This window comes from Giraffa tippelskirchi, chromosome 4 (genome assembly GCF_054371585.1).
Source record: "Giraffa tippelskirchi isolate mGirTip1 chromosome 4, T2T-mGirTip1v1.2.pri, whole genome shotgun sequence".
In the NCBI taxonomy this organism is placed as follows: Eukaryota; Metazoa; Chordata; class Mammalia; order Artiodactyla; family Giraffidae; genus Giraffa; species Giraffa tippelskirchi.
In genome coordinates, this window is record NC_137278.1 from 129,786,714 (window position 1) to 129,811,662 (window position 24,949).

Sequence of the window (24,949 nt, forward strand, 5' to 3'; positions counted from 1 at the left end):
AGACCCCAAGAAAAGTTCTTCGTGATGTTTTAGAGCAGCAGTCTCCAACATTTTTGGCACCAGGGACCAGTATCATGCAAGACAATTTTCCACAGATAGGGGTAGGGGTGGGTTTCAGGATGATTCAAGCATTTTACATTTACTGTATACTTTATTTCTATTGTTATTACATCAGCTCCACCTCAGATCATCAGGCATTAGGTCCCAGAGGCTGGGGACCTGTGTTTTAGAATACAAGGCTTGCTGGAGTGACACAGACTTTCCTGCTGCAGTAAGTTTGCCAAAGGTGACCAGGTTGTCCTGGGTGAGATTTAGAGCAGAGAAGGGAGGGTGGTATTAGAGCACAGGCAGCCTTTATATGCAAGTAACACTTTTTCCTAGAGGAAAACAAAGTGGAGTGTGGAGGTGGCCTGAGGATGCAGGGATGGGACTGGAAAATGTAAACCTGAAGGGGAATAGGAGAATCAAGTAAGATTAGGAAACCTAGAATTTCTTAGGCTTCTGTGACCCAGCACAAACAGTTTACCTGATTCATGATGGAAAACTTCCTCCCTATTCTGTTGTCTGGGAGCCGAAAGCCCTTCCTTCTCATACCATCTTCTGATTCTGACTTGAACACCTTCTCAGGATCCCCTTTCTCCTCTCCTTCGGAGAGCTCCTTTTGCTTCTTCTTCTTTCTCCGGTTCCGTCTCTCTTTGGCACTCTTGGAACTCAGTTTAGAGATTTCAGATGAGCTCCGGGGAGAGCCTGCCCCTTCTTCACCTTCTTCCTCTATGGCATCTTCTGAGACAGTTCCTGCTGAAGTGGCCATCGCCGCCGCCTAGGAAAGTAAAATTTCACAGCAACAGACCAGATCGGAAACAATTAACTGGAGCCACACAAAGCTAAGAGAGTGGTGGAGATCACTTCCTTCCTTTCCCAAAGACAGGGAAAAACGGAGGAAGGGAAACCAGTCTGTCAGAGGACACTGTGGTGGGGGCCTGGTATCTCCATTTCCTAGCTACATTGGTATGGTGGCGCACAGCCCTGCATAATCAGAGCGGAACTTCACGGTGAGAGCTTTGGGACTTACTCTGTTTAGTATCTCAGACAAGAACTTGGCTGCCACCTTGATACCAAATGATCTTTTTTTGGGCAACTCTGAAAATCAATACTACATATTATGGCCCCAACAATGTAACAAATACATGTATATTTGGATAAAAATTAAAAAGTAAAGTATTATCAGTAATAAAAAAAAACAGACTCTGTATGATTTCAACACCTTTAGACCATGAAATTTTTGCACTTTGGTTTATGACCCAGGATACAGTCCCATGTCTCCCAGTTTATAGTCCATGGGAATTTGAATAGAATTTGAATCCTGCTGTTGAGTGAAAATTATATAAACCTTAATTATGTTGAATTAGTTCACAGTGCTTTCCAGGTCTACTATATCTTTCTACTTTCCTATCTATTTGTTCTATTAATTTTTGAAAGTTTGATGTTGAAACTCCAACTAAAAATCTTAATTTATCTATTTAAAAATAATTGTACAGTGCAACTATATGTAACTTTGTTAGGTATTTTCCAAGTTTCCTGTAAATATCACCATACTTTCACAATTTTTTGTAAAAAAACTAAGATGTTAGGGTGTTAGCGGAATCACAAGTTTGTTTTTTAAGTTTTACTTCAATATTTTACTTGCATCTTCCTTTCAAGACTCATTATGAACACAGAGAATCTCTGAAGGAGATCCTCATGTTTCCCCCAACAAAAAAACCTATGCTTACATGATGCATTATATAAACTGCTCTGGTCACTTTTTCTTTTTTTTTCCTCTCTCCAGCTATCACAGCAGTTGTGCCCTGAACGGTTGAGATTTGGCCATTAAGACAAATGTAATAATTGGACTGACCATCTGCAGTTGTTATTTGGGTTATTTCAGTCAGATCAATGACTTCTATTAGACAGTATGCCTAAAAAGATCAACTGGAGTGGCAATCCGATGGGGCCTTAGTTACCACAATCTGGCAGGAAGGATTATGGTAAAGAGTTGATCACCAACCTGTGCTTCTTCCTGTTGCTTCTTAAGTTGCTCTAACATTGCTTTGAATTCAGCCTCTTTCTGCTCTGCCTCCTCCAGTGTTGCCTGGTTCTGCTCTTCATAAGCCATGGCTACCACAGCCAGGATCAAGTTCACCAGATAGAAAGAACCCACAAAGATGACCAAGACGAAGAAGATCATGTACGTTTTCCCAGCTGCTCGTAAGGTCTGTAAAGACAAAGACCACTTCCTAAGTTGCCTGCATCAAACGAATCAGGCTGAAAACAACGCATGGGCTGATGTTCCTCTGCAGAGGCAGTACTGCACTTTGAACAGGACCATCCTTTGTTGTGTGGAACTTCTTCACATTGCAGACACTCAGCATCCCCAGCTGCCAAACGGCCTCCCCTATCCCAGACTCACAGGAAATGTCAGTAGTACCTCCTATTTACTGTGACAAAAAAAAAATCCTCTTCCATTCCAAATACTCCTAATACACTCCTTCCATAGAAAAATGCTTACTTTTTTAAAAGGAAAAATTGCTCTGAGCTAAGAATTACGTTTGACTTTGTCAGCTGGTTTTAAAACAAGTGTGAAGAAATGAAAACAAGATCTCAGGTCATTTATATACTGGCCTTCAAAGAGCATTTACAGACAAATCTCATCTTTGGAATCAGGCCCAACTCATAAGAAGTTCCTATCTTGAGTGACATCCTTCCTTAGCCTTTTGCAATAGGATGAGTTTTTAAAGAGGGATACAATGTAAAGGATGCAGGGGTGGGGTAGGGGAGAAAAAGGAAAGAGGATCCTAAGAGTATTCCTTTCACTAGCACCAAACAAATAGACATCATAGAACAACTGGGTTTTAGGTTATATGCATATACACAGGACCCATTATCGCTTAGTTTTCACTTTTATTCTTCTCAGCCACAAATATTTCATGGAACTTGGCATCCGTTACAAATATTTCATGAGAATACTAGGCTGTACAACAGGAAGGAAGAATTCCAGGAACTCCTAATAAGAAACTTCCATTGGAAAAAAAAAAGTTCAATTAAAGGGTTTCTCCTTCATGCCTGAGGGGTTCACAATTCTTATTATCAAACTAACTAGCATTATCAAAGGCTTACAGTCAAATGTAAAACAACGGATTATCAGAGAATTTCTAAATTGGAAGACCTTCAGCAGTCATCTAGACTAACTTCTCCATCACACCCTGCAAAATTAAATGACTTGTCCAGAGTCACCAAAGCAGGCCAACAGAATGGCAGTGACCTTTAAAAAAAAAAATTGTCACAATGTTCTTGAACAAATACAATTGTGTCATAAATCTCAAAATGTTGACATATTTAGGCTCCAAGATCCTTGTGGATAAAATCTCATCTTTAAAAAAAAAACAAAAAAACTCATCTTTATAATGTCTAGCAAAGTGCCTTACACAACATGTTTAAAGAGGCCCTAAGCTCAAGCATCCAAAAGGAGAAATACTGAAGATGGTCTGCTGAAATAGGAAGGACAGAGATAGCAGATTCCCAGGCCAGGCAAGAGGCTCTCAAGTCTGTGAGCCTCTACAGCTATATACATGATGAGCATTAAAGAAACAGGGCCGAGAGCTGAGAGAATTCACTTAATTTTGTAAACCAGCTGACTCTGAGAAATACCACCCTAAGATTCTGTATAATGTCTTCACCAAAGGTCTCTTACACAGAATGTCCCCAACCCCCCATATTGTTATGTAAATTCCATCACCAGAAAACGTGGTATTACTTACTAATTGATACAAGTTTTCCCAGTAGTCCTGGGTCATAAGGCGAAATAATGCCAAGAAGGCCCAGCTGAAAGTGTCAAAGCTCGTGTAACCATAGTTGGGGTTCCTTCCTGCCTTCATACACTGGTATCCCTCTGGACATTGCCTGAGGAAAGAAAAGGAAGCACCGGGCTTTTCAGCGTAATCCTACCCGGTCATCAGCTGGAAGTCATCTCTATGACCTTGCAGATAATAAATAGCCATCTATAGAGGCTATGCCAACAAACAGGAATTTTTAAAAAAGAAAAGAGGAAAGAAACAAAGTAGCCAGGCGAATTTTTCAAAAAATGATGTCCTGGGGACACTAGGATCAGAATCACCTTAAAAATGCGGATACCTATGTCCTAGACAAGACCTAGGAATAAAAACTCTGCATATGGGATCCATGAATTTGCATTTTTAAGGGGCATGTCAGATGATTCTTAGGCATGCCAAAATTTGAGAATCACTGTCCTAGATTCATATCAATGTGCAATTCAACCAAATTTAACTTAGTTACTAACCTAAATGACAAATGCCTAGACATTTCTCTTAATCATCTCTATTCTCTTAACACTCACTGGGACAAACTGCATCATACTGGGATTTCAGTGATCTCAGTTATAATAGTTCTTCTGCTTTAAGACTCACCTGATATTTATTCCAATGTAATTTCTAGTATCTATCAATACTTCAGTATAGAAATTAAATGGACTTCTAGTTAATATCACTGAACTATATATGTAAAAATGGTTAAGAGACCAAATTTTATGTTATATATATTTTGCCACAATGAAAAAAAGGTGGGAGGGAAGATAATACATTGCAACTCTTTTCCCTCCCACATGCTGTCAGGCCTGGCATATTTTGGGTCAACCTTGGGTGCTAACCTATCATGAAAACAGTGCCCTTACTTGATAACTTATTAATTGTGTTAAGACAGAATGAGGGGAGTCTACAAGAAACAGGCAAGATATCTGGTGTTATAGATCCTATCTTTAGCCTTTTATATCTTTGATTTAGGCTTAAGACTAATAGCCACCTTCACCTACTAGTCAAATGTCAACTTTGGATGGACAAATATAAAACAGAAAGAAAATCTGAGTCAACCAATTTATTGGACACACTACATGAGCACCAAGAAAATGAAAATATTGTTCATTTTTGTCTGACACATTATTTTATGGGAGGAGAATAAAATTAAGTGAGCTACTTACCCAGCATCAGAACTGTTCCCACAGAGCAAAGGTTCCAGCATACCAGGAACTATGTAGAAATTTGCTAGAAAAGTTTGAAGAGGCAGGAAATGAATAAGGCAGATTTAAGAGAATGAGAGAATAAGGTTACACTGTTCCTAACTAGCCCAGCAGAAACAGTTATCGATTTTAGCTCATATAAATCTTTTCTGACAGCAGCGAAACCTGATAAGAATTCCTTCTCATTAACTATTTTCCTGTATATATTTAACAATGAAAAGTGCTGCCATGTGGGCTTTAACGCAATGTTTTCAGACATCCAATGTCTACTTGTATTAATACTTCAGATCTATATGCCACGTTCTAGTATTCGAATCAAAGGGCCTAAAAGAGAGGTTTCTGAGTTCTTTAGCCCTTTACACAGCTCTACCCTTCTATCCTTATAACTTCTCTTTACCAAAGATAAACTGATCACTAGTAACCATGTCCTATTTTAAATTATAAGACACGTTTCCCTTTCCTGTTTGTGTCCCTGAAATCCTCTTTGAACACTTTCTTGTGGGTACTTAACTGCCTTTATTTCCTCAAGAGTGACTAATAGTGATACTGCTAACTTTCCCCCCTAGTTTCATAGAAGTACAGGTGGCGCTAGTGGTAAAGAATCCCCCTGCCAATGTGTCTTTAAGAGACGCGAGTTCTATCCCTGGGTCAGAAAGATCCCCTGGGGGAGGGTATGGCAATCCGCTCCATTACTCTTGCCCAGAGAATCCCATGGACAGAGGAGCCTGGTGGGCTACGGCCTATAGGGTCGCAAAGAATCGGACATGACTGAAGCGACTGCGCACACATGCACACTATTACACCAAATATTCCTAAGAGTAACACCCAAATGCTCTGGTTCCTGAAATGAACTTGTTAAAACTCCTAAGCTGTGATAGGATCAAACAGTTATTTGGAGATTACTTGACTCCCTAGACCAGAATGATTGCTAAGGTCTTAGTAATATTAAGAAACCTAAGTGAACAGTGAAAGTGAAAGTTGCTCAGTCGTGTCCTACTCTTTGCGACCCCATGGACTGTACCCGTCAGGCTCCTCTGTCTATGGAATTCTCCAGGCAAGAATATTGGAGTGGGTAGCCTTTCCCTTCTCCAGGGGATCTTCCCAACCCTGGGATCGAACTCCGGTCTCCTGCATTGTAGGTGGATTCTTTACCGTCTGAGCTACCAGGGAAGCCCAGGTATACTCTAAATGTTTAAATATCTCAGGGGAAAAAAAGGATTTTTCATCAAGTTTCTAAGCTCGATTTTTCAAAGCAAAAGTTTAGGGGTACATGTGAACAAAATATAAAGTTCTCTCCCTTTTAAATGGAGAGAAAAGAGAGAAGGGGTGAGAGGGCTGATATTTGCAAGCTTCTGAAGATAATCTGACCTCAAGGAATGGCAGAAAGTTCACAAAGCTCCTCCCAGCAGTCCTGGCCTTTCTTTCTGGCCCAGGCACTTTTGTACAGCCCAGGGGTAGCTCCGTCATTCGCACTGGAGACAGACTTTCTCCCCATTGTTGCAGAGAAAGGGCTACCTACTTTTGTTGTTGATGTACTCTTCCCAATCAAAGCCCTTGGTGCCGTTCTCAAGATAGCTCTCATTGAAGTTGATGGGCCACACCACACACTTGTTTCTCAGGTTCCCCATGAAGAGCTGCAGTCCGATCAAGGCAAAGACACTCAGGCAGAACACTGTCAGGATCATCACGTCTGACAGCTTCTTCACGGACTGAATCAGGGCGCCCACGATGGTCTTCAGGCCTGAGGGGAGAGAATCCGCAGAGTGAGAGTCGCCCCACAGCCCTCCCCACCTCCCCCAGCCTCCCTCTCAGCCCTGGCTCCCACTCTTCCCCACAGCACCGCCCCTGAAACACGGCCACCTCATCTTTTATACCACGGGAATAACAACGGGTCAGCAATATTATCAATTTTCCCAGGAGCATCAACCTTTCAGTCAATACTTCTGAAAAAGAAAGTCCCTTCTCCAGTATGTGGCTCTTTTCTTCCTGGAAGTACTTTCTTGTCTCTGCTTCTCAGCGACTCAAATGAGTCAAGCTCTTACTTGCCCGGGTGTCTCAATTGCTGTTCCCTTTGCCTGGAATGCGTCCTCCATTCTCTTGTCCCTCCTGCCTGTACCCTACTCATCCTCCAGTCTCAGCTGAATAGCAATTCCCCCAGAAAGCCTTCTCTGACGTCACAACTCTTCTCCCTCCCCTACCGTTACTATTTTAATAGCACCTATTAGTTTCCTCTGTAGCATTTATCATGGTTATCATTAATTATATCTGTCTTGTTCAGAGCTGTATTTGTATGGCTTAGCCCACAGCAGGTACTCAGTAAATATTAGCTGAACAAACAAATGGAAAATCAGGAATAGAGGAGGCGTCCAGGTTGGAAAGAGAACTACAGGGAAGTTTCAAAGCCAACAATAAGTGAGAAGGTACAATAATATTTTCCCAAGAGCTCTGCAAATGTCAGTGTATTGAAAAGGTTAATTATTATCAATTCAGTATTTGTGGTTCGTCTTTTCACTAAAAAAATACATGTTTTCTGCATCACATATATATGTCCTGTTCGCTACAACTGACCTTTTTTCTGTCCTAGATTTTAAAAAAACATATAACCCACTTGAAATGGTGGCTTAAAGGCAAGCCACTGTTTCAAACGTAAATCTGCAGGCAGATTTCTTAACTGCACAGGGAGAGATCAGTGACAGGAGACAAAGAAAAGTATGGTTGTGGGTTCACGATGTTTGGATCAAGACTGAGTCTACACGTGGTTCTCCTGGGCATGCCCACACATCAGCTACCTGTAAGACATGGCCAAGGGAGCACTGAGCACTCCCAGGGGGCCGAAACACCAGGACGGACAGAGGCAGACACAGAGCCTTGGCATACAGGTCTCAAGAGGGATCTTATCCCTAAGTTACTTCTGAAAGCAAGACTATCCAGTGAAATTCTACAGAAATCCTAATCCTGGCTCTAAAGCATGAGTCTGGGTAGATAATTACTAATCTTAATCAAATTACACCACTTACTTGTGTGGCCTGAGCAATATACCTAACCTCTTTGGATCTGTGTTTTCATCTCTAAAATGGGGATACTTATAGTTAAATATCATAGGGCTGTTGTGAGGGTTAATTAAGTGTGACTCATATGGAGAAAGAAATGGCAACCCACTCCAGTGTTCTTGCCTGGAGAATCCCAGGGACAGAGGAGCCTGGTGGGCTGCCGTCTATGGGGTCGCACAGGGTCGGACATGACTGAAGCGACTTAGCAGCAGCAGCATATAAACCCTTAGCACAGTACCTGGCACACAGTAAATAACTCAAATGTTAACCACTTTTGTCTGAACCTCAGTTTACACATCTGTAGAAAGGTATTGACAATACCAATCTCGTTGGCTTGTTGTGAGGTTTAAATAAGATAATGAATATTAAATACCAAGTGCACTGCCAGGTACTTGTATCTTGTTAGTTATCACTGTTATTCACATGTTGCCCTCCTCCAAGAGATATTACTGGGACAATATCACTGCATGGCTAACCTTGTATGATGGTGATCTAATGGGAGATGTGGACATGACTCTTCTTTTGCTGTATTTTGCAAGTAACCACCTAGAATTTTCAAAGTTAAGCCCAAGAGAGGTAATAGATGCTGTGCTTATTTAGCACAAGACCTGGCACAAAGCAGGCACTTACTGTGTGTATGTGTATGTGTGTGTGTGTGTGTGTGTGTGTGTGTGTGTGTGTGTGTATTTAATTGGAGGACAATCGCTTTACAATGTTGCGGTGGTCTTGGGCATACAACTAATATATTTTTAAGTTCGTTATTGAAAGGGCAAATGAATATGAAATTTTCTTTTCTCTTACACAGATATCCTGAAAGACATGGAAGAGAAATTAAAGTAAAAAGAGCCAAGAGTTAGACAGTAGACACCTGACAGTGTGCAAAGGCCTGTACTTTCTCACAGAGTGAGCCTTTCCTGGAGGCTGTGGCCACCAAAGGGATTAGGAAGAGCTTGCCCGGGCTCCAGGACATAAGGCATTTCAAGCCTGATTCTTTCTGCTCACAGGACTGAGCAGAAAGAGCACAAGGCAGGAATCAGAAAGCAGGAATTCTGGTCCTGGCTCAGCCTCTATTTAGGATGCACTGTGTTTCAGAACAAACTTAAGGTCACCTCCCAGTCTCACTTTCTCATACACCAAACATGGATAAGCACAAGAGCACCTGGCAGTGGGCAGTGGAGGAGAAGCTAAAAGCCTTTAAAAGTAGGGTAGAGATATATGTTCACGATTAAGTGGTTGGAGTTTCAATCTTTTATTCCTAAAGTTCTGGGAAACTGTGTATCATTATCATGCAGCTAGGTAAGAAGGTATTGGTGGTATAAAATAAAAGTCAGCTATAGAGAAGGAAAAATTGTCCCCGTGTTATGGAACTTATTTCAATAAGTTGCTAAGGAACAGAGAAGTCCTTCGCTACATTTGGTTGAGTTGAAGCAGGTGTATATTGGGTCAATAACTCAATTCTAGGTCCCTAAAATGACATAGTTATGTTTTCAAAAAGAGTGATTTTTATTTTAAAGAGTAGGTGATAAATCAGAATGGAAGAGAATATAAAAAGAAAGTATACATATGTATACCTGAGTCACTTTTGCTTTACATCAGTAATTAACACGATGTTGTAATTCAACTCTACATCAATAAAAAATAAATTAAAAAAAAAGAGTAGTTGATAGGTCACTGAAGAATGGCTGTAAAGTTTCTTTTCTTGGACTTCTTTATGAAGAGCTCATACAGCAGTCTCTTTTGAATGGCTCAGACAATCACCTATCTGAACACTTGATGACAGTTTCAAGCCACTTTTTATTTCTATTTTCATGAACTGAGTTGTTAGCTGTCATCTGTATCAGTTAACAAGAGGATAAAACTTTAAAACAGTCAAACCAATGCATTTGTGACATTGATTCATTTTTAAAAACATACAATTTGAGCACAAGTCTAATCTGATTTTCCTTGGCTGGAAACTTTCTGGACAGTTCCAAGCCCCATACAACAGGAAATTTCAGGCAATGAGCTCAAACCGTCTTCTATTCCATAAGGCCAGGCTCCCAGCAGCCTTGTTTGTAGGAAATGACCTTCTCTTAGTAGTTAGATGTCAGGGTGGACATCTGACCTAAATCTAGATCCTGAATTCCAGGAATTCGGAATGGGGCAAGAGAGAGTCCAGTAGCCTTTCATGTGGTAGGAATGATAATAAATAAATGTGGGAGCTAGGTGGTAGCCATATTCTATCGTTATATTAGGATATGTCTGAGAAGTGAAGGCAGTATGCCTAGACACAGAAAAAGGAAACAGATGCAAGGAGAAGAGAAATATGAAGACAAGGTAGTTCTTGGTGTCTGGGGCTTTCTGGCTCTGTGCTCTGGTTTCACTGACTTCCAGAAGCCCCAAAACATTCCAGCCTTCAATGTCCTTGAAGGATCCCTGTATCTTTCTACTTGCAGCCAGAGATGTTCAACTAAGACACCAACCCTACATGGAACTCCTCGTTTTTCCAGGGATGGACCTGAACACTCACAATCAGCTGGTTCAACATCTCTTCTCCATAAACCAGAGGCCATTGCTGATGAAATCTGTAAACAGTGAGTCCAGAAGGCTAAAAAACATTTTTCAAGTATTCTGCTTTGAGGTCTGATCAACACCTTGGTGAAGTTCTTTCAGCTTTCAAGAAGTTTAAAATAGAAAGTTAAGTTGGAAATGGTATTCAGTCACTTACACTTCACAGGGCCACAAAGGAACAAATCTTAATTAAACAAAACTGATCACTAAATAACAGAATGGCCATCCAAAAAGTTTACTCTCTAAGATTCTCATCCAGATTGTTAGGAGAAAATCAGAGGGAGGCTGAGGAAGAAGAAAGGTGATTAGCTTGATGTTTGTAGTGAAGGTAAGCACACAATGACTCAGCAACATTCAGTGTAAACAGTCACTGTATTCACTCAGGCATCAGCCAAGACTCTTCTTCCTTCCATAAGAGTTGATAACTGCAAACAACCATATCTGCAGACATCAATGCCAATTTATGGAGATGATGCCCTCAATGCTTTTCTTAAGCTTAACCTTCATAGTCTGGCCAGCAGTGGCTGCCACATATTAGTTAATGCAGCCAAGCAACACAGGCCAAAAAAAGTAAGAAGTTGCTGGCAGAATTCTTGACCCGAAGCATGCAGGACTGGAGAATGCCACTGCTCTGGCTGTAAGGATAAGCTGTCTACTTCCTCTGCTGGTTCACAATACCACATACCAGAACAAGCAAGAAAACCAACTATCCAAAACAGAGCAGAATGCTCCTTCATATGACTCCTACACAACAGAGTGTGCAACAGAAGCCACGTGGGGGCAAGTTGGACAGCGAGAACTCTTGGAAAAGGCTAACATTAACTAGCACTGGGATGTGTCTGAGCAGAAGCAGTTCATATATTTACTATAGAACAGGGAAAGGCAGCTGGACCCAACGTACAGAAAGGTCAGCTACCAGACAGGAAGTGGGACACTTAAAGAACTCTGAGAAGCAAGTGAAGCTGTTACCAAAGAATTTTATTCCACCCTATGTCCAAAGGCACCTCTGAACTTCCTGTCACATTTCCTGATGCCCAGCAATCCCATGAATAAATGAACAAAGCCTGCTTACGTGCTGAATCCAGAGAAATCAGCTGTGCATACTGGGCTCAAGATTTTCCAACAGGCTGATGCCAGATTATAAATAGTCAATTTATCTTTTCTGGTTTGTGACTCAGGTTGAGAAATCTAATGGGTTTGAAGCCACATGAGCTATTCCTCCTACAAAATGAACACCGGAACAGGCCTCAACAGCTGTTAACATCCAGCCCTCACAAGAGTGAAGGAATGGCTCCTCAGTCCCACAGTCTGGCTCGTCCAGACAAGTCCTGGGGTACAGTTGAGCCCAGACACCTTCTCTGCTGCAGATCCAGTCCTCACAATGATAGTTCTTAGAGGTTCTTTAGATCAAGAGTAATGTGGGAGAGATGTAGGGGCCCTAGATTTCTTTACTCAAGACCAGATTCGTATCACAAAGTCTGACCACAATGAAACTAGCTCCCAGTGGTGAGGCGGGGAGATTGCATGAGCCCTCAGTGTTCCACTCAGGACCATGGTGGTAAACTTCAGCTGTCTACCCAGAAAAACAATGTGGAAAAAGGAGAAATACAAAAGCAACTGGATTAATAACCAGAGTATTTTAAAAGAAACAATGAGTCCGAATACACTATCCCCTTTACTATGCAGTAGAAATTGCTACATTCATAATGGGGACATTTTTAAAAAATGCTTTCTTTGTGAATACTGGGGTGGGAGGGAGAAGGATCTCTCATTTTCCCTGCTTTGTATCTGATACCACAGGTAAAGAGAGAGAGAAGGTAACAGAAATGAAAGAAGAGAAATATCAAACCCAAGAGAAAAATAATCAAGAAATTACAGCTCTAAAGAGAGCAAAATGGTGAACAGAAGGAGTGCTTTCAGAGGGCATTTCAATGATGATGGAAATGAAAATGGACCAACAGCGAGGCCCTCCCAACCAGTTTTATTTACACCAGTAAGTGCTACTCTCTAAGGAAACTCTGAGACACATGCTTTAAGATGTCCACCTTATCTTGGGGGCATGTCAGTCCTGTGGCACATGGCCAAAGCACTCAGAGGATGAAACTTCTGACAGTCACTTAGAAGTTCCTTTTTGTACCTAGATACATACAACGTAAAAACAAAGTTTTAAGACATACAACTTTCTATACAGAATACTTCAATGTCAAGTTGAATCTGGCAGGTTCCAGACCAAAAGAAATTTTAAAAGGGTCTTTTCCTGTAACTGATCCCTTTAGCACAGTTTGAGTAGCACTGTTCTTCAAGTCGAGTGCTCTGAAGCAAAGGGAAATCATGAATGATAGGTATCCAAGTCTTGAGTTAGCAAATAAAGAGGATCAGAATGTGAGTTTACTCTTTTCTAAGCCACAAGAAGGGTCTAAATTGAAGCATCTTGTATAAAAGGCTGGGGCTAACTGATACACTGTACTCTCCAATCTTCAGGAAGTCCTGACTGCCCTGACAGATCCAGACTATCTAACAAAGATGCTAAGAGGGAGGACAACATCAGCCCAGGTGAGAAGGGTAAGTGCTCTAGGAAAAGAAAAACTCTCAAAAAGGAAGTTGAGAATTCTGTGAGATTTTACAGGTCCCTTGTCCATTCTGTGGTAGATCTCGCTTCTGTTTTTGGCAGCTTCGGCAAAAGCCTAACAATCAAACTGGGAGCAGGAGAAGGCAAAGAAAGGGACAATTCCACAAGTGGCCTATGAGAAAACTTGGTACGCAAAGCAATGGCTTTTATTCAGAGGGAACTATGGCCCCGCTCTATGACAGTGGAGTCAAAATGACTCAGATTTCCATTAAGAGATGCTCAGGTCCACTGACTCAGACTGGTGTTCCCACCATGGAAAGAGACCTGGGTAACAGGCAGGTAGGCACAGGGCAACAGCCCTCCACAAGTAGAAGGGGAGCAAAAGAACTTGGGATAAAAAGTCACACTTTAAGAATTGACTATATCATTGCCTTTATTATCCCTTAAAGTTATTTCAAAAACCTCCCAAAGCCAGCTCAATTAGGAGGTGCTTCTAGAAATAGGAATCCAAGAATTTATTTTAAACTGTGAAGTTGGGGTCTAAATCTTCACATGAACTTTCTTTGCATTTAAGTTTCTTCTTTATAATTGCTACTGCTAAAATCATTTATAGAGGACTATTACGGATATGCAGATGACACCACCCTTATGGCAGAGAGTGAAGAAGAACTAAAGAGCCTCTTGATGAAAGTGAAAGAGGAGAGTGAAAAAGTTGGCTTAAAGCTCAACGTTCAGAAAACTAAGATCATGGCATCTGGTCCCATCACTTCATGGGAAATAGATGGGGAAACAGTGGAAACAGTGTCAGATTTTATTTTGGGGGGCTCCAAAATCACTGCTGATGGTGATTGCAGCCATGAAATTAAAAGATGCTTACTCCTTGGAAGGAAGGTTATAGCCAACCTAGATAGCATATTTAAAAGCAGAGACATTACTTTGCCAACAAAAGTCCATCTAGTCAAGGCTATGGTTTTTCCAGTGGTCATGTATGGATGTGAGAGTTGGACGGTGAAGAAAGCTGAGCGCCGAAGAATTGATGCTTTTGAACTGTGGTGTTGGAGAAGACTCTTGAGAGTCCCTTGGACTGCAAGGAGATCCAATCAATCCATCCCAAAGGAGATCAATCCTGGGTGTTCATTGGAAGGACTGATGTTGAAGCTGAAACTCCAATACTTTGGCCACTTCATGCGAAGAGTTGACTCATTGGAAAAGACCCTAATGCTGGGTAGGATTGGAGGCAGGAGGAGAAGGGGATGACAGAGGATGAGATGGTTGGATGGCATCACTGACTCGATGGACATGGGTTTGGGTAAACTCCGGGAGTTGGTGATGGACAGGGAGGCCTGGTGTGCTGCAATTCATGGGGTCACAAAGAGTCAGACACGACTGAGCGACTGAACTGAACTGAACTGTGTTTATAGATATATATTTACAATATAGAATATAAAACTAGACATTAATATATACCTATAAAACTAGACCATTAAGGATAAATAACGTGACATCAGTCAGAGTTATCTTGTAGAAATGCTGTGGTCAGAAGTTAATCATACAGCACAGACAGAGACAGAGGCTAAGAGCTGGAGCAGAGATAGCATCTGCTGCCCTAGTTAGTGAGGAGAGCACAGCTTTCCAATTTAGTTCTGGAAGAGAAGTTTTGTGATCACAAGAACATAAAGGGACAGATGCCTTGCGGAGTACACTGGGGGAAGTGAGCAGAAAACATGGCATCACATTTAAAAGAGGCCAGAGGAGGAAAGAGACCAAAAGAAAAATGACAGTAAAGACTTGGTGGTACAGATGTCTTACAAAAAGAAAAAAAAAAAAAGACAAGGTCTGCTTAAGGGTTAGGCTGCCATCAACAAGCTTCATAAAGGTGCCTAGAGAATAAGCTAGATTTTCTGTCAAATGGATTTATTAATAAAATGGCTAAGAACTAAACTTTGATAAGTCACGGTTATAGTTTTTTGCCAATAAGAATATACTCTAGGGGACTTCCCTGATGATCCAGTGGTTGGGACTTTGCCTTTCTGTGTGTGGGGTGTGAGTTCGATCCCTGGTCAAGGAGCTAAGATCCTATATGCCTGGCTGCCAAAAAAATCAACCCATAAAACAGAGGCAATATTTTAACAAATACAATAAAGGCCTTGAAGATGATTCATATAAAAAAAAATCTTAAAAAAAAAAAGAATATATCCACTGACATCTAGCCTCTGGTTAACAAGGAGTAAGCTACCATTGCTAAAAATAAAGTAATTCATTCTCAATAGGGCCATAATTTATGGGCCCACTTCATGGCCCAAGTTTGTAAATGGAGAAACTGAGATTTACCACCCTGAGGTTCTCAGTCAGCAGAATTCTACCTCTGTATTTTCCTCTCTCTGCATTTGATATCTAGATACCATTGAAAAGGAGAAAAGAAGAGTATTTTTGGTGCAGCCACAAGAAAAGCCATGTGATGTCAGGAATAGGATGCCTCTGTTCTTCATGTCCCTGTTTCTACAAAACTGCATTGGAAAGCCTGGCCTCTTGGGAGTCTTCCTTCCCTAAAAACTCCTGAATACAACCAAAGTCCAACCAGCGACAACACAGTCTAGACTTCTGCCATGTTTCTGCCATGTTAGTTTGTCTACTAACTAAAATATCTTTCCTTTCAGATTTCAAGACTGGTCTTCCAAAAGATAGTTATTACCAGGCAGCAAGGATTTGAATTAAATTAATAGATCTCAACCTCGGGGGGCCATCGATGGGCTTTGCTGGGGAGGCGGTGCCTGTGAAATTTCACCTGGTTCTCAAATGGATACAAAACCTTCAAAAGGTTAAGAATCATTAGGCAGCTCAACCAGAATCAAGAAAAAAGAGGCAAAAAATGTAAAGACTGTCAATCAACTACCTCTCAACTAGTCACTGATTACTTTTTTCTTCCTTGTAAAGTTTCTGTATTTTTTTGTTTGCCCATGTGCTTAGATGTATCTTATCTTACCTTTGACTTTTTTTTTTTTCAATGGCACCCACATAAGCTTTCATTGGGATTTATGTCTGAGAATGGCCTCTGAATATATATGTAGTAGATATCTACTGGTTCTTATTCTAGTGAATTAGGCAGCAACAGTATGTAATATACAGTGATTATTAAAGTTCAGGTCACTAACACCAAGGCTCTTAAAATTGTCTGGAACACTGGACTAGTCAATGGGGTAAGGGCTTTTCTGTGATTAAATAACTCCATTAACACAGTTACAGTAAAAGTGCAATTCTTCAAATAACATCCCATCAGCAAACCATGCGACAGGAAGCCTAGAAATCACAAGCAATGGAATGACGGCGAATGTTAAAATTACTGTAATTCCATGAGGCCAGGAAGCAAATGATTCATATTCAAACAGACAGGTAGCTCCGTGACAATTTTTTCAGGTATCTTAAGATCCAAGTGACTCTTAAGCACGTGCTTTTTCAGAGCATGGATGGAATGGGAGCTGCATGCCTTGCAAGCACTGCCAGAGCAACTTTGGCTTAAGGACCAAAGAGCCATTCCAGAGAACATCTCCTGGGAAAAACATGCGAAATGCAAGGCCATCTCAGCTGTGCTGACGCTGCTTCAGGATGTGGTGGACAGAGCAAATGGAGGAGATAAGAGGAGATGAGGCAAAGTCAGTTTGGTGTTTAAATTTTCTCACCTGGAATTACAGAGATAGTTTTCAAAGCTCGGAGAACCCTGAATGTTCTCAGCGCTGAGACATTGCCCAGGTCCACAAACTCTGTCACATATCTGTAGTAAGGGAGGTCACGCACAGACACAAATGACAAACACAGACACAAACACAAACACCAAAGGAAAAAAAAACGAAACCACAACAAAACAAAAAGTACAATACGTCACGTCAGGGCCCTAACCCAACACCTAACACCAACCCCGGGCCATCTTACCTGGGATTACCGAAATAGTTTTCAAAGCCCTCAGAACCCTGAAAGTGCGTAGAGCTGAAACATTGCCTAGGTTTACAAACTCTGTTATATACCTGCAGAATCAAACCAAAGTTAACTTGTAATGGTACCACTGGGCGAGGGTTTGAGAATAGGGGTAAGAAAGGGTCTTATAAGCAAGATATGATTTCATTTTTTTCCTTGAAAAAGAAAAGTTTCAAATACAAGCATTTAAGGAACACATTTTATTTTTTTCAGTTGGGCAAGGAGAAATCCAAAGTGTATTTGAAAGAAGTGATACCACCAAAAGGCTCCTGGGGCTTTCTCACGAAGCATCATGATGTGCAGATCCCAATCAGAATGACTACTCTTAGTCCATTCTCTTTTTCCAGTTAAAAGGAAGGCCAGGAGGTATTCAAAGGCTTATGTCTCCAAGTTTTGTGAACAGTTTCTTAGGAAAAGGAGACAGATTTCTGCAGCAGGAGCCCCATATAAACAAATCTACATTAAAATAACTTCCTAGTTGACAATGGAAAAAAATGCCTAAATCTCTGCATATACGATTTATCCAAGAGTTGTCTGCATATCATTGCAGTCATGCCTACATATGAAGTTTTAGCTTGTGATATACAGGAAAAATCCAGATCATGGGATCAGAGCCAATATTCTGTTAAAGTGTTCATTTAATCACCAGCTCTGTGCCTAGCAAGGACACTTACATTTTAAATGAACACCAGTGTGTATTCATAATGCTGGAAAGCTAGAAATTTTCTTAACATAACAGAAAGTCAAAGTTCCAGTTTCAAATGTTCAGTGTATATCATTTATTCACACTTTATAGTTGAAATACATCTTTGTATCAGATGCTCAGACCCAAACATACACAAATGCACTCAATCTCTTACACATCTGCGTGCACACATACAAACACACACACAATCTACACTACACTTTCACCCCCTATCAACCCACAAAACACTTTCCCCAACATGAAAATACAAATAAAGTCTGCTACACCTCTTCTATCACCATCTAAGTTTCCCAAAGAGATACATTTTCGTTGTTAAAACAACACTAATTACACAGAGCAGCTAGCATGCCAATGTGGGGTTACACTGCTCCCAAGTAACAATAGTTTGAAGCTCTGGTCAGCAATTCTTTAGGAAGTAAGCAGATTGGATACTTGGCTTATGTTTTGACTCTAAAATGTGCCCTGAATTCTGCAACATCTGGACAGCCTCAAGAAATTACATGTAACATAATACACTGAGGAAACTGAGTTCCAGCCTAAGGTTTACACCTAAAAAATATGAAGTCTTCACCAAGGCCTCCTAGTGATAACTGTGTGCACCCTGGTCAATGTTATAGGGAGAAACAAAATATAAGGGAGTTGCAATAGAAAATCACTTCCTAATTTTGCTCCCATCTGCTCATCCTCTCCCATTATGCACACACTGTCACTGCCTGAACCCATAGAGGCCTTCATAAGAAAGAATCAGACACATGTCCATACCCACTTTACATGGTTATCCTTTAATTCCTCACACAACTAAGCCCATAAACTCACACTTACACTGTCATACAAACACACCCAAGAGTACAACCACACACACATAATCACACCCCGAACACCAATAAAGTAAGCAGAGAACTTACGCCATCATGATGACACTGAAATCTAACCAGTTCCATGGATCCCGTAAAAAGGTAAAGCCATCTATGCAGAAACCTCTTGCAATGATTTTCACTAGTGATTCAAATGTATAAATCCCTGTGAACGTGTACCTGTCGAAGAAATGGATAGCTTGAGGCAATTTCCAAACAGAAAGGAACTTTAAATGAACCTTCTAAGAGAGCACTTGCTGACAAGCAGCCTCAGTAACAGAGACAAAACAGAAAGGACACAACTGATGCAGCAGAAAGGGAGTGAGGAAGAGAAAGGGATGCATTTAATGAAAATTACTGAAATGCCCAAACCAAGAAAGTTGGAATGTGGCACTGGGTCCTGAAGTGCATCACAAAGGAATAGTTGGGTACTGCCATCTAGCACGTGATCATTTTGAACCAGGAAAGGAGGCCCCAGAGTTAATTTTTACTTGAAACAACAGGAAAAGGATCATCAGGAATTGAGGGTAGAAGATGGTAATGGGCCAGTCAAAGCTTTGGCTAACACAGGCTACCACAGGAAAGGGCATAGGTGGTGAGTCGTCACTTCCATGGCAGGCTTTCTCTTTCTAGAGTTGATTTCTAAGGATATTTCTTCAATTCCACATGTGTCTTCACCCACTCCGTGAAATAAAACGTGGGCAATAATCCAGAAACAATAATTTCTAGAGTTGATTTCTAAGGATACTTACTTCTTAAATTGCAGATGTACCCTCACCCACTCTGTGAAATAAAAAATGGGTAATAACCTAGAAATAATAATTTCCAGAGTTGATGTTTAAGGATATTTCCTAAATTCCACATGAATCCTCATCCATCTCTGTCACATGAAAAGTGGGCAAATGATTTTCTTCCTTGATGGATAAGCCGTGCAGTGCAAGATGCAGTGACTAGAAATATTTAAAACAAGCGAGCAAAAAATAAATACATGAGCTACTTACTCCACATTCTTCGACCACTCAGGAGGGTTACTAAAAGTCATGAATACACAGTTGGTCAAAATAGTGCACATAATGATCATGCTAAATACTGTAGAAAAGAGTCAAGGGAGAATATACAAACTCTGGCCTGCTTTTATCCTCAGGAAGCAAATACATTTCACATTAAGTATCATGAGAATTAAAATCAGTAACCTGAAAGGAGACAAAGCACAGAGGAGGAAAAGGCAAGGTGATAATGAAAACTGTGGCCACCACCATGAACCATATGAGTGCCACCATATGTATCCACACCCGGCCAGAGAATGTGCGTGGACACAGCAGGATGGCCACTCTTTTTTTCAAAAGGGCTATCACTGTTCTCTTTTTGGATAAACATTTTTCCTTCTTACCATTTATGCCTCTAAATACCTTTTTGCCCAATAACCAGAAATCTTGCAGTCTGTCACATGCCAAAGTCATCGGATGAGAAAAACAAATTAAATCTCATCTGTGTTACTGAGGAGTCATTTATTGTTATTTATTTTGCACTACCAATTATTTGGAAATGTTCATGTATTTAACAGTTTACTTTTTTTCCATAGCCCTTTAAAGGGCTGTGACCTTGCAGGGCAAGGCAACAGTTAATGTCTGCTGAATCTGTCAAATTTGGGAAACCAGTTGTGGTAAGGACTGGGTAAGGATTTTAAGGACATCTATACCATCGTACTCCTAAGAATTAGGTAACGAGGCAAATTCATTTGATCTTTCTGAGAGTGTCCAGGAACATTTATGGGTAGCAAATCATTTTGCCGCCATTTCAATTCCATCCAAGACTTGCTCAGCCCTTCTTGTTCTTGTCTGGCTTGGTCACTAAGTCGTGTCCGACTCTTGTGACCCCATGGACTGTAGTCTGCCAGGCTCCTCTGTCCATGGGATTTTCCAGGCAAGAATACTGGAGTGGGTTGCCATTTCCTTCTCCATGTTCTTGTCTACTGAGAAGAATTAAACTGCTTTAGATCAATACAAGTTACTTAAACTGCACAGAAGTCATATCTCATTTGTTACTAATTCACTCTCTCTTGCTAATGGCATTCACTACCTTCATTCCATTAGTGGAGAACACTTCTTACAGCTGCATTTTTTTCTTCCCACAGCTGGATTTTTCCTTCTGGGAATAATAACATGTTCTGGTTAGAATAGAAAAAAAACATCATCCTCTGATCCAACAAGAAAGGAAGGACTCCATTGTGAATTATTTGTTTTCTTATAAACCTTTAGATTTCAGAACTATGTTGCTTGTAAAACCCACAAATTCCAGATAAGGCTGCTAAATTCTTAACAAAAATAAAAAGAACAAAAGCTTAACAAACCTGTTTATGAAGCAGCAACTGCTGGTTTCTTCATCCTACTTGGAGGATACAAAACTCTGAAGCATGGGACTAAGTACCATCAAATTAAATATCAACCATGAAGGTTTAAAGTTACTAAGTGAAGTTGCTAAACCCATCACGTAATTTTTCATCTGTCATATGCTCTACTATATTAATGAGATACAAAGTCAAGCTGCATGAGTAAATTGGCATTTTCTTTTAATGGGGGCAAAAATATATATATAAAAAATTCATATCAATCCTGCAATCTAGATCTAAACCTGTGCACCAAAGAGGCCATTTAATCTGAGAGATTATCTTACTTCCTAAGCTTGTGGTTTAAGAAATCAAAGCAGATCTCTAAAACACTCGCTCAATTATTTATAGTAGCTTTTCAAAAATTCTAATATGGGCTTTAATATGTAAAAAGCCAAATAATATAACTTGTTATGAAGTTACTAAAGTCTGAGTGCTTTAAAAATTAAGACTTCAGTAAAGTTACCATCTTAACTTGTCCCTCTTAATGATACCCAGAAAATTCCAGATTCCCGTGATATCATCCTAAGAAACAAGAATCCGCTGAAGCTCAGCTAAGGCTTTAGCAGAAGTTCTGACTGGAGGAATAGTCAGCTACACCACTGATAAAATAGTTAATATACAATTAGGTGGTGGACATTCAGAAACACATACCAGCAACCACACAACGGCTGCACTCACCCCACATTTGCAGAAAAGGATATGAATGTATCAAAATTTTAATAGCTATTCTTCTTATCAGGTTAAAAGGACTTAAAATGTACAAGGCAGGCGTGGCACTAAATCTGAAGAGAGTTTTCCCTCTGTTTAATACTACAAAGGTCTGTGGAGAAAGAAAGAGAGAAATTATTAAAGCACAGGAATTAATCACCACATGAAATAACATTTTTTTAGGCAAGAAATAAACTCAAATGGACTCATGTTTTACTTCCCAATTTGGTGTCTAAGGCAAGAAACCTTAAGGCAATAAACTAAGGCAAGAGAAACCGCTTTCCCTCACCTCCCTCCCCTGCACTGCTCCAGATTACATTAAATAGATGACACTATCTTAGCAGTTTTAAAGACCAGACTTTTCAGAAACAAGCCATGTCAACTATACCTAAGCTATCTGTGCCTGCTCTGGACAAGATTCTGAAGTTTATTAATTTAGGATTCATTCACTCAACAAATAATTACTGAGTGCCAACTATGTGCCAGGCAATGTTCCAGGTGCTTGGGAAGGATCGGTGAACAAGGCCACCCTAGTGAGAGGAGCTTATGTTCTAAGAGGGGCGACAGACAATAAATAAAAAACCTAATGAGTAAGTAAATTATATCAAATGTGATAAGTGCTATGGGAAAAGGAGGAAGATCAGGGAAAGGCAACTCAAGAGTGCAGGGGTCAGAGGATGGGTGAATGTTTCATTTTTTAGTTGAAATGTTATGCCAATCTCTGCTGTAACAGCAAGGTGACTCAATTATATACATATATACATTCTTTTCCATTATGGTTTATCCCAGGAGATTCGATGTTGTTCCCTGTGCTATACATTAGGACCTTGTTGTTCGTCCATTCTAAATGTAATAGTTTGCACCTACCAACCCCAACCTCTCGGTCCATCACTCTCAGGTGATCAGGGTAAGCCTACTGAGGAGAGAGATTAGAGCAAAGACTCAAGGAGGTGAGAGGAGTTATTCACCTTGTCGATATTTACCTACCAAGTCTACTCTATTTAGCTTTTAAGAACCTCCATTACCAGCCCTGCCAAATTCATTCAACTATATTCCTAGCATGAATCCTCCTGTCGTGCCAAACCAGAACAGGTTATAGTAATTCAAACTTTGGCCTTGGCTCTCATTGCCCATTCTACTCAGATGCCTTTTCCTGTTGCATGCTGCTGCTGCTGCTGCTGCTGCTGCTGCTAAGTCGCTTCAGTTGTGTCCGACTCTGTGCGACCCCATGTTGCATGAATTCAATTCAAATATTTTGGAGTGTCTGTTTTGTGCCAAGCATTGTGCTAAGCTTCTTGGATACGAGACTGAATAAAATTGTACTTTTAGGGAAGACATATACGTGAACCAGTAATAATAAACATAAAATTCAATAACAAAAATATACGTAACGTATGAGAGGCAGCAGAAGAGAGTTTTTTACTTTCCCATGGGATGGGCAATTCAAGGGAGGGGAGTGAGCTGGGAGGTGGGAGGTGTTCACAAAGGCAGGTTACTAAATATTTGGAAGGGGTTTTAAAGGATAAGTGCCAATTAGGAGAGATTAATTGGGCAGATAAAGGGGGAAGGGTTAGCAAGGAAAGGGAACAGCATATGATTACAAAGGCACAGTAGCACGGAACTGGGGGTGTTTTCAGGGAATTGGTAAGTAATTCAGTGTTGCTGGAGGTTTAAAGAGAGGGGGAGCAGCAAACTGTGGAGCTGGAGATGCTGGGTCTACTAGACTGAGGTACTAAGGACATAGGCCAGTGGCAAGTACACAGACCTAGTATCTAACCATGCAGGTGAAAAAGCACATGGTCAAATGCTGGCCCTTTTAAGTAGGCTTTTGTTTTCGTTTTGTTTTTTAATTTAAAGTAGTACATGGTCATAATCATAAAAAAAGGAACAGAAAACAAGTTCCATTTCATTACTCAATGATAACCTTTGCTTGTGTATCATCTTTTCTTATATATCTTTTCAAAACACACAGATACAGCTTTAAAAAGACTCTTCTCTCCCTCCCTTACCCTACCCTCAATTGTACTATAAATACTCTTCTGCACCTTGCATTAAAAAAATGAACCCCCACAAAGAAAAACTCAGGGCCAGATGGCTTCTCTGATGAGTTCCATCAAACATTTAAAGAATTAATATCAGTCCTTCATAAATTCTTCCAAAAAATAAGAGAAAAGGGCAAACTTCCCAACTCATTCTGTAAGGCCAGTATTGCCTTGATACAAAACCAGACAGAGACATTTAAAGAAAAGAAAACTATAGACTAATATTCCTTATGAATATAGACACAAAAATCTCAACAAAATACCAGCAAACAGTATCTGGCAGCATATAAAAAAAGGATTACACACCACCAAATGGGATTTATCCCAGAAATATAAAGATAATTTAACATATGAAAGCCAATCAATGTAATACAACATATTAATAAAATAAAGGACAATTACTGCATGATCATCACAAAAGATGCATAAAAAGCACTTGACAAAATCCAAAATTCTTTCATAATAAAATACACAGCAAACTAGTAATAGAACAGAATGTCCTTTATCTGATAAAGGGCATCTATGAAAAATCCACAGCTAACATCATATTTAATGTTAAAAGACTAAAAACTTTCTCCTTAAGACCAGGAATAAGACAAAGATTCCACTCTCACCACTTTCATTCAACATTGTACTAGATGTTCTAGACAAGGCAATTAAGCAAGTAAAACTATTTCTAATTGCAGATAAAATAAGCTTATATGGAAAGCCCTAAGGAAGACATAAACACAAAACAGAGCTCATTAACAAGTTCAGCAAGGTTCTAAGACATAAAAGCAACATATAAATATCAGTTACATTTCTATACACTAGCAGAAAACAATCTGAAAATGAAATTAAGAATATGCCATTTACAAGAGCATCCAAAACAATAAAACACATAGGGATAAATTTAACAAAAGAAGTATAAGAGTTATACACTGAAAACTATAAAACATCAGTAAAAGAAACGGGGGAAAAAGTAAATAAATGGAAAGACATCTGATGCTCACTGACTACAAGGCTTAATATCACTATGGTTCAGTGCAATCTCTCAAAATTTCA

The 24,949-nt window shown here is 40.2% G+C and overlaps 1 protein-coding gene across 2 annotated transcripts in view; it reads right to left on the bottom strand.

Moving 5' to 3' along the window:
• Nucleotides 1-24,949, bottom strand: part of SCN8A (sodium voltage-gated channel alpha subunit 8) — a 196,648-nt gene that overhangs the window by 73,280 nt on the left and 98,419 nt on the right. For both annotated transcript variants that reach the window (XM_081592339.1, XM_081592340.1), the window contains 9 exons: nt 21,857-21,975; nt 19,768-19,857; nt 18,818-18,946; nt 16,915-17,006; nt 6,588-6,809; nt 5,030-5,093; nt 3,798-3,939; nt 2,048-2,254; nt 527-820 (listed from right to left, as the gene is read on the bottom strand). In XM_081592339.1, the coding sequence (XP_081448465.1) occupies nt 527-820; nt 2,048-2,254; nt 3,798-3,939; nt 5,030-5,093; nt 6,588-6,809; nt 16,915-17,006; nt 18,818-18,946; nt 19,768-19,857; nt 21,857-21,975 (1,359 nt within the window). The remainder of the gene's footprint in view (nt 1-526; nt 821-2,047; nt 2,255-3,797; nt 3,940-5,029; nt 5,094-6,587; nt 6,810-16,914; nt 17,007-18,817; nt 18,947-19,767; nt 19,858-21,856; nt 21,976-24,949) is intronic.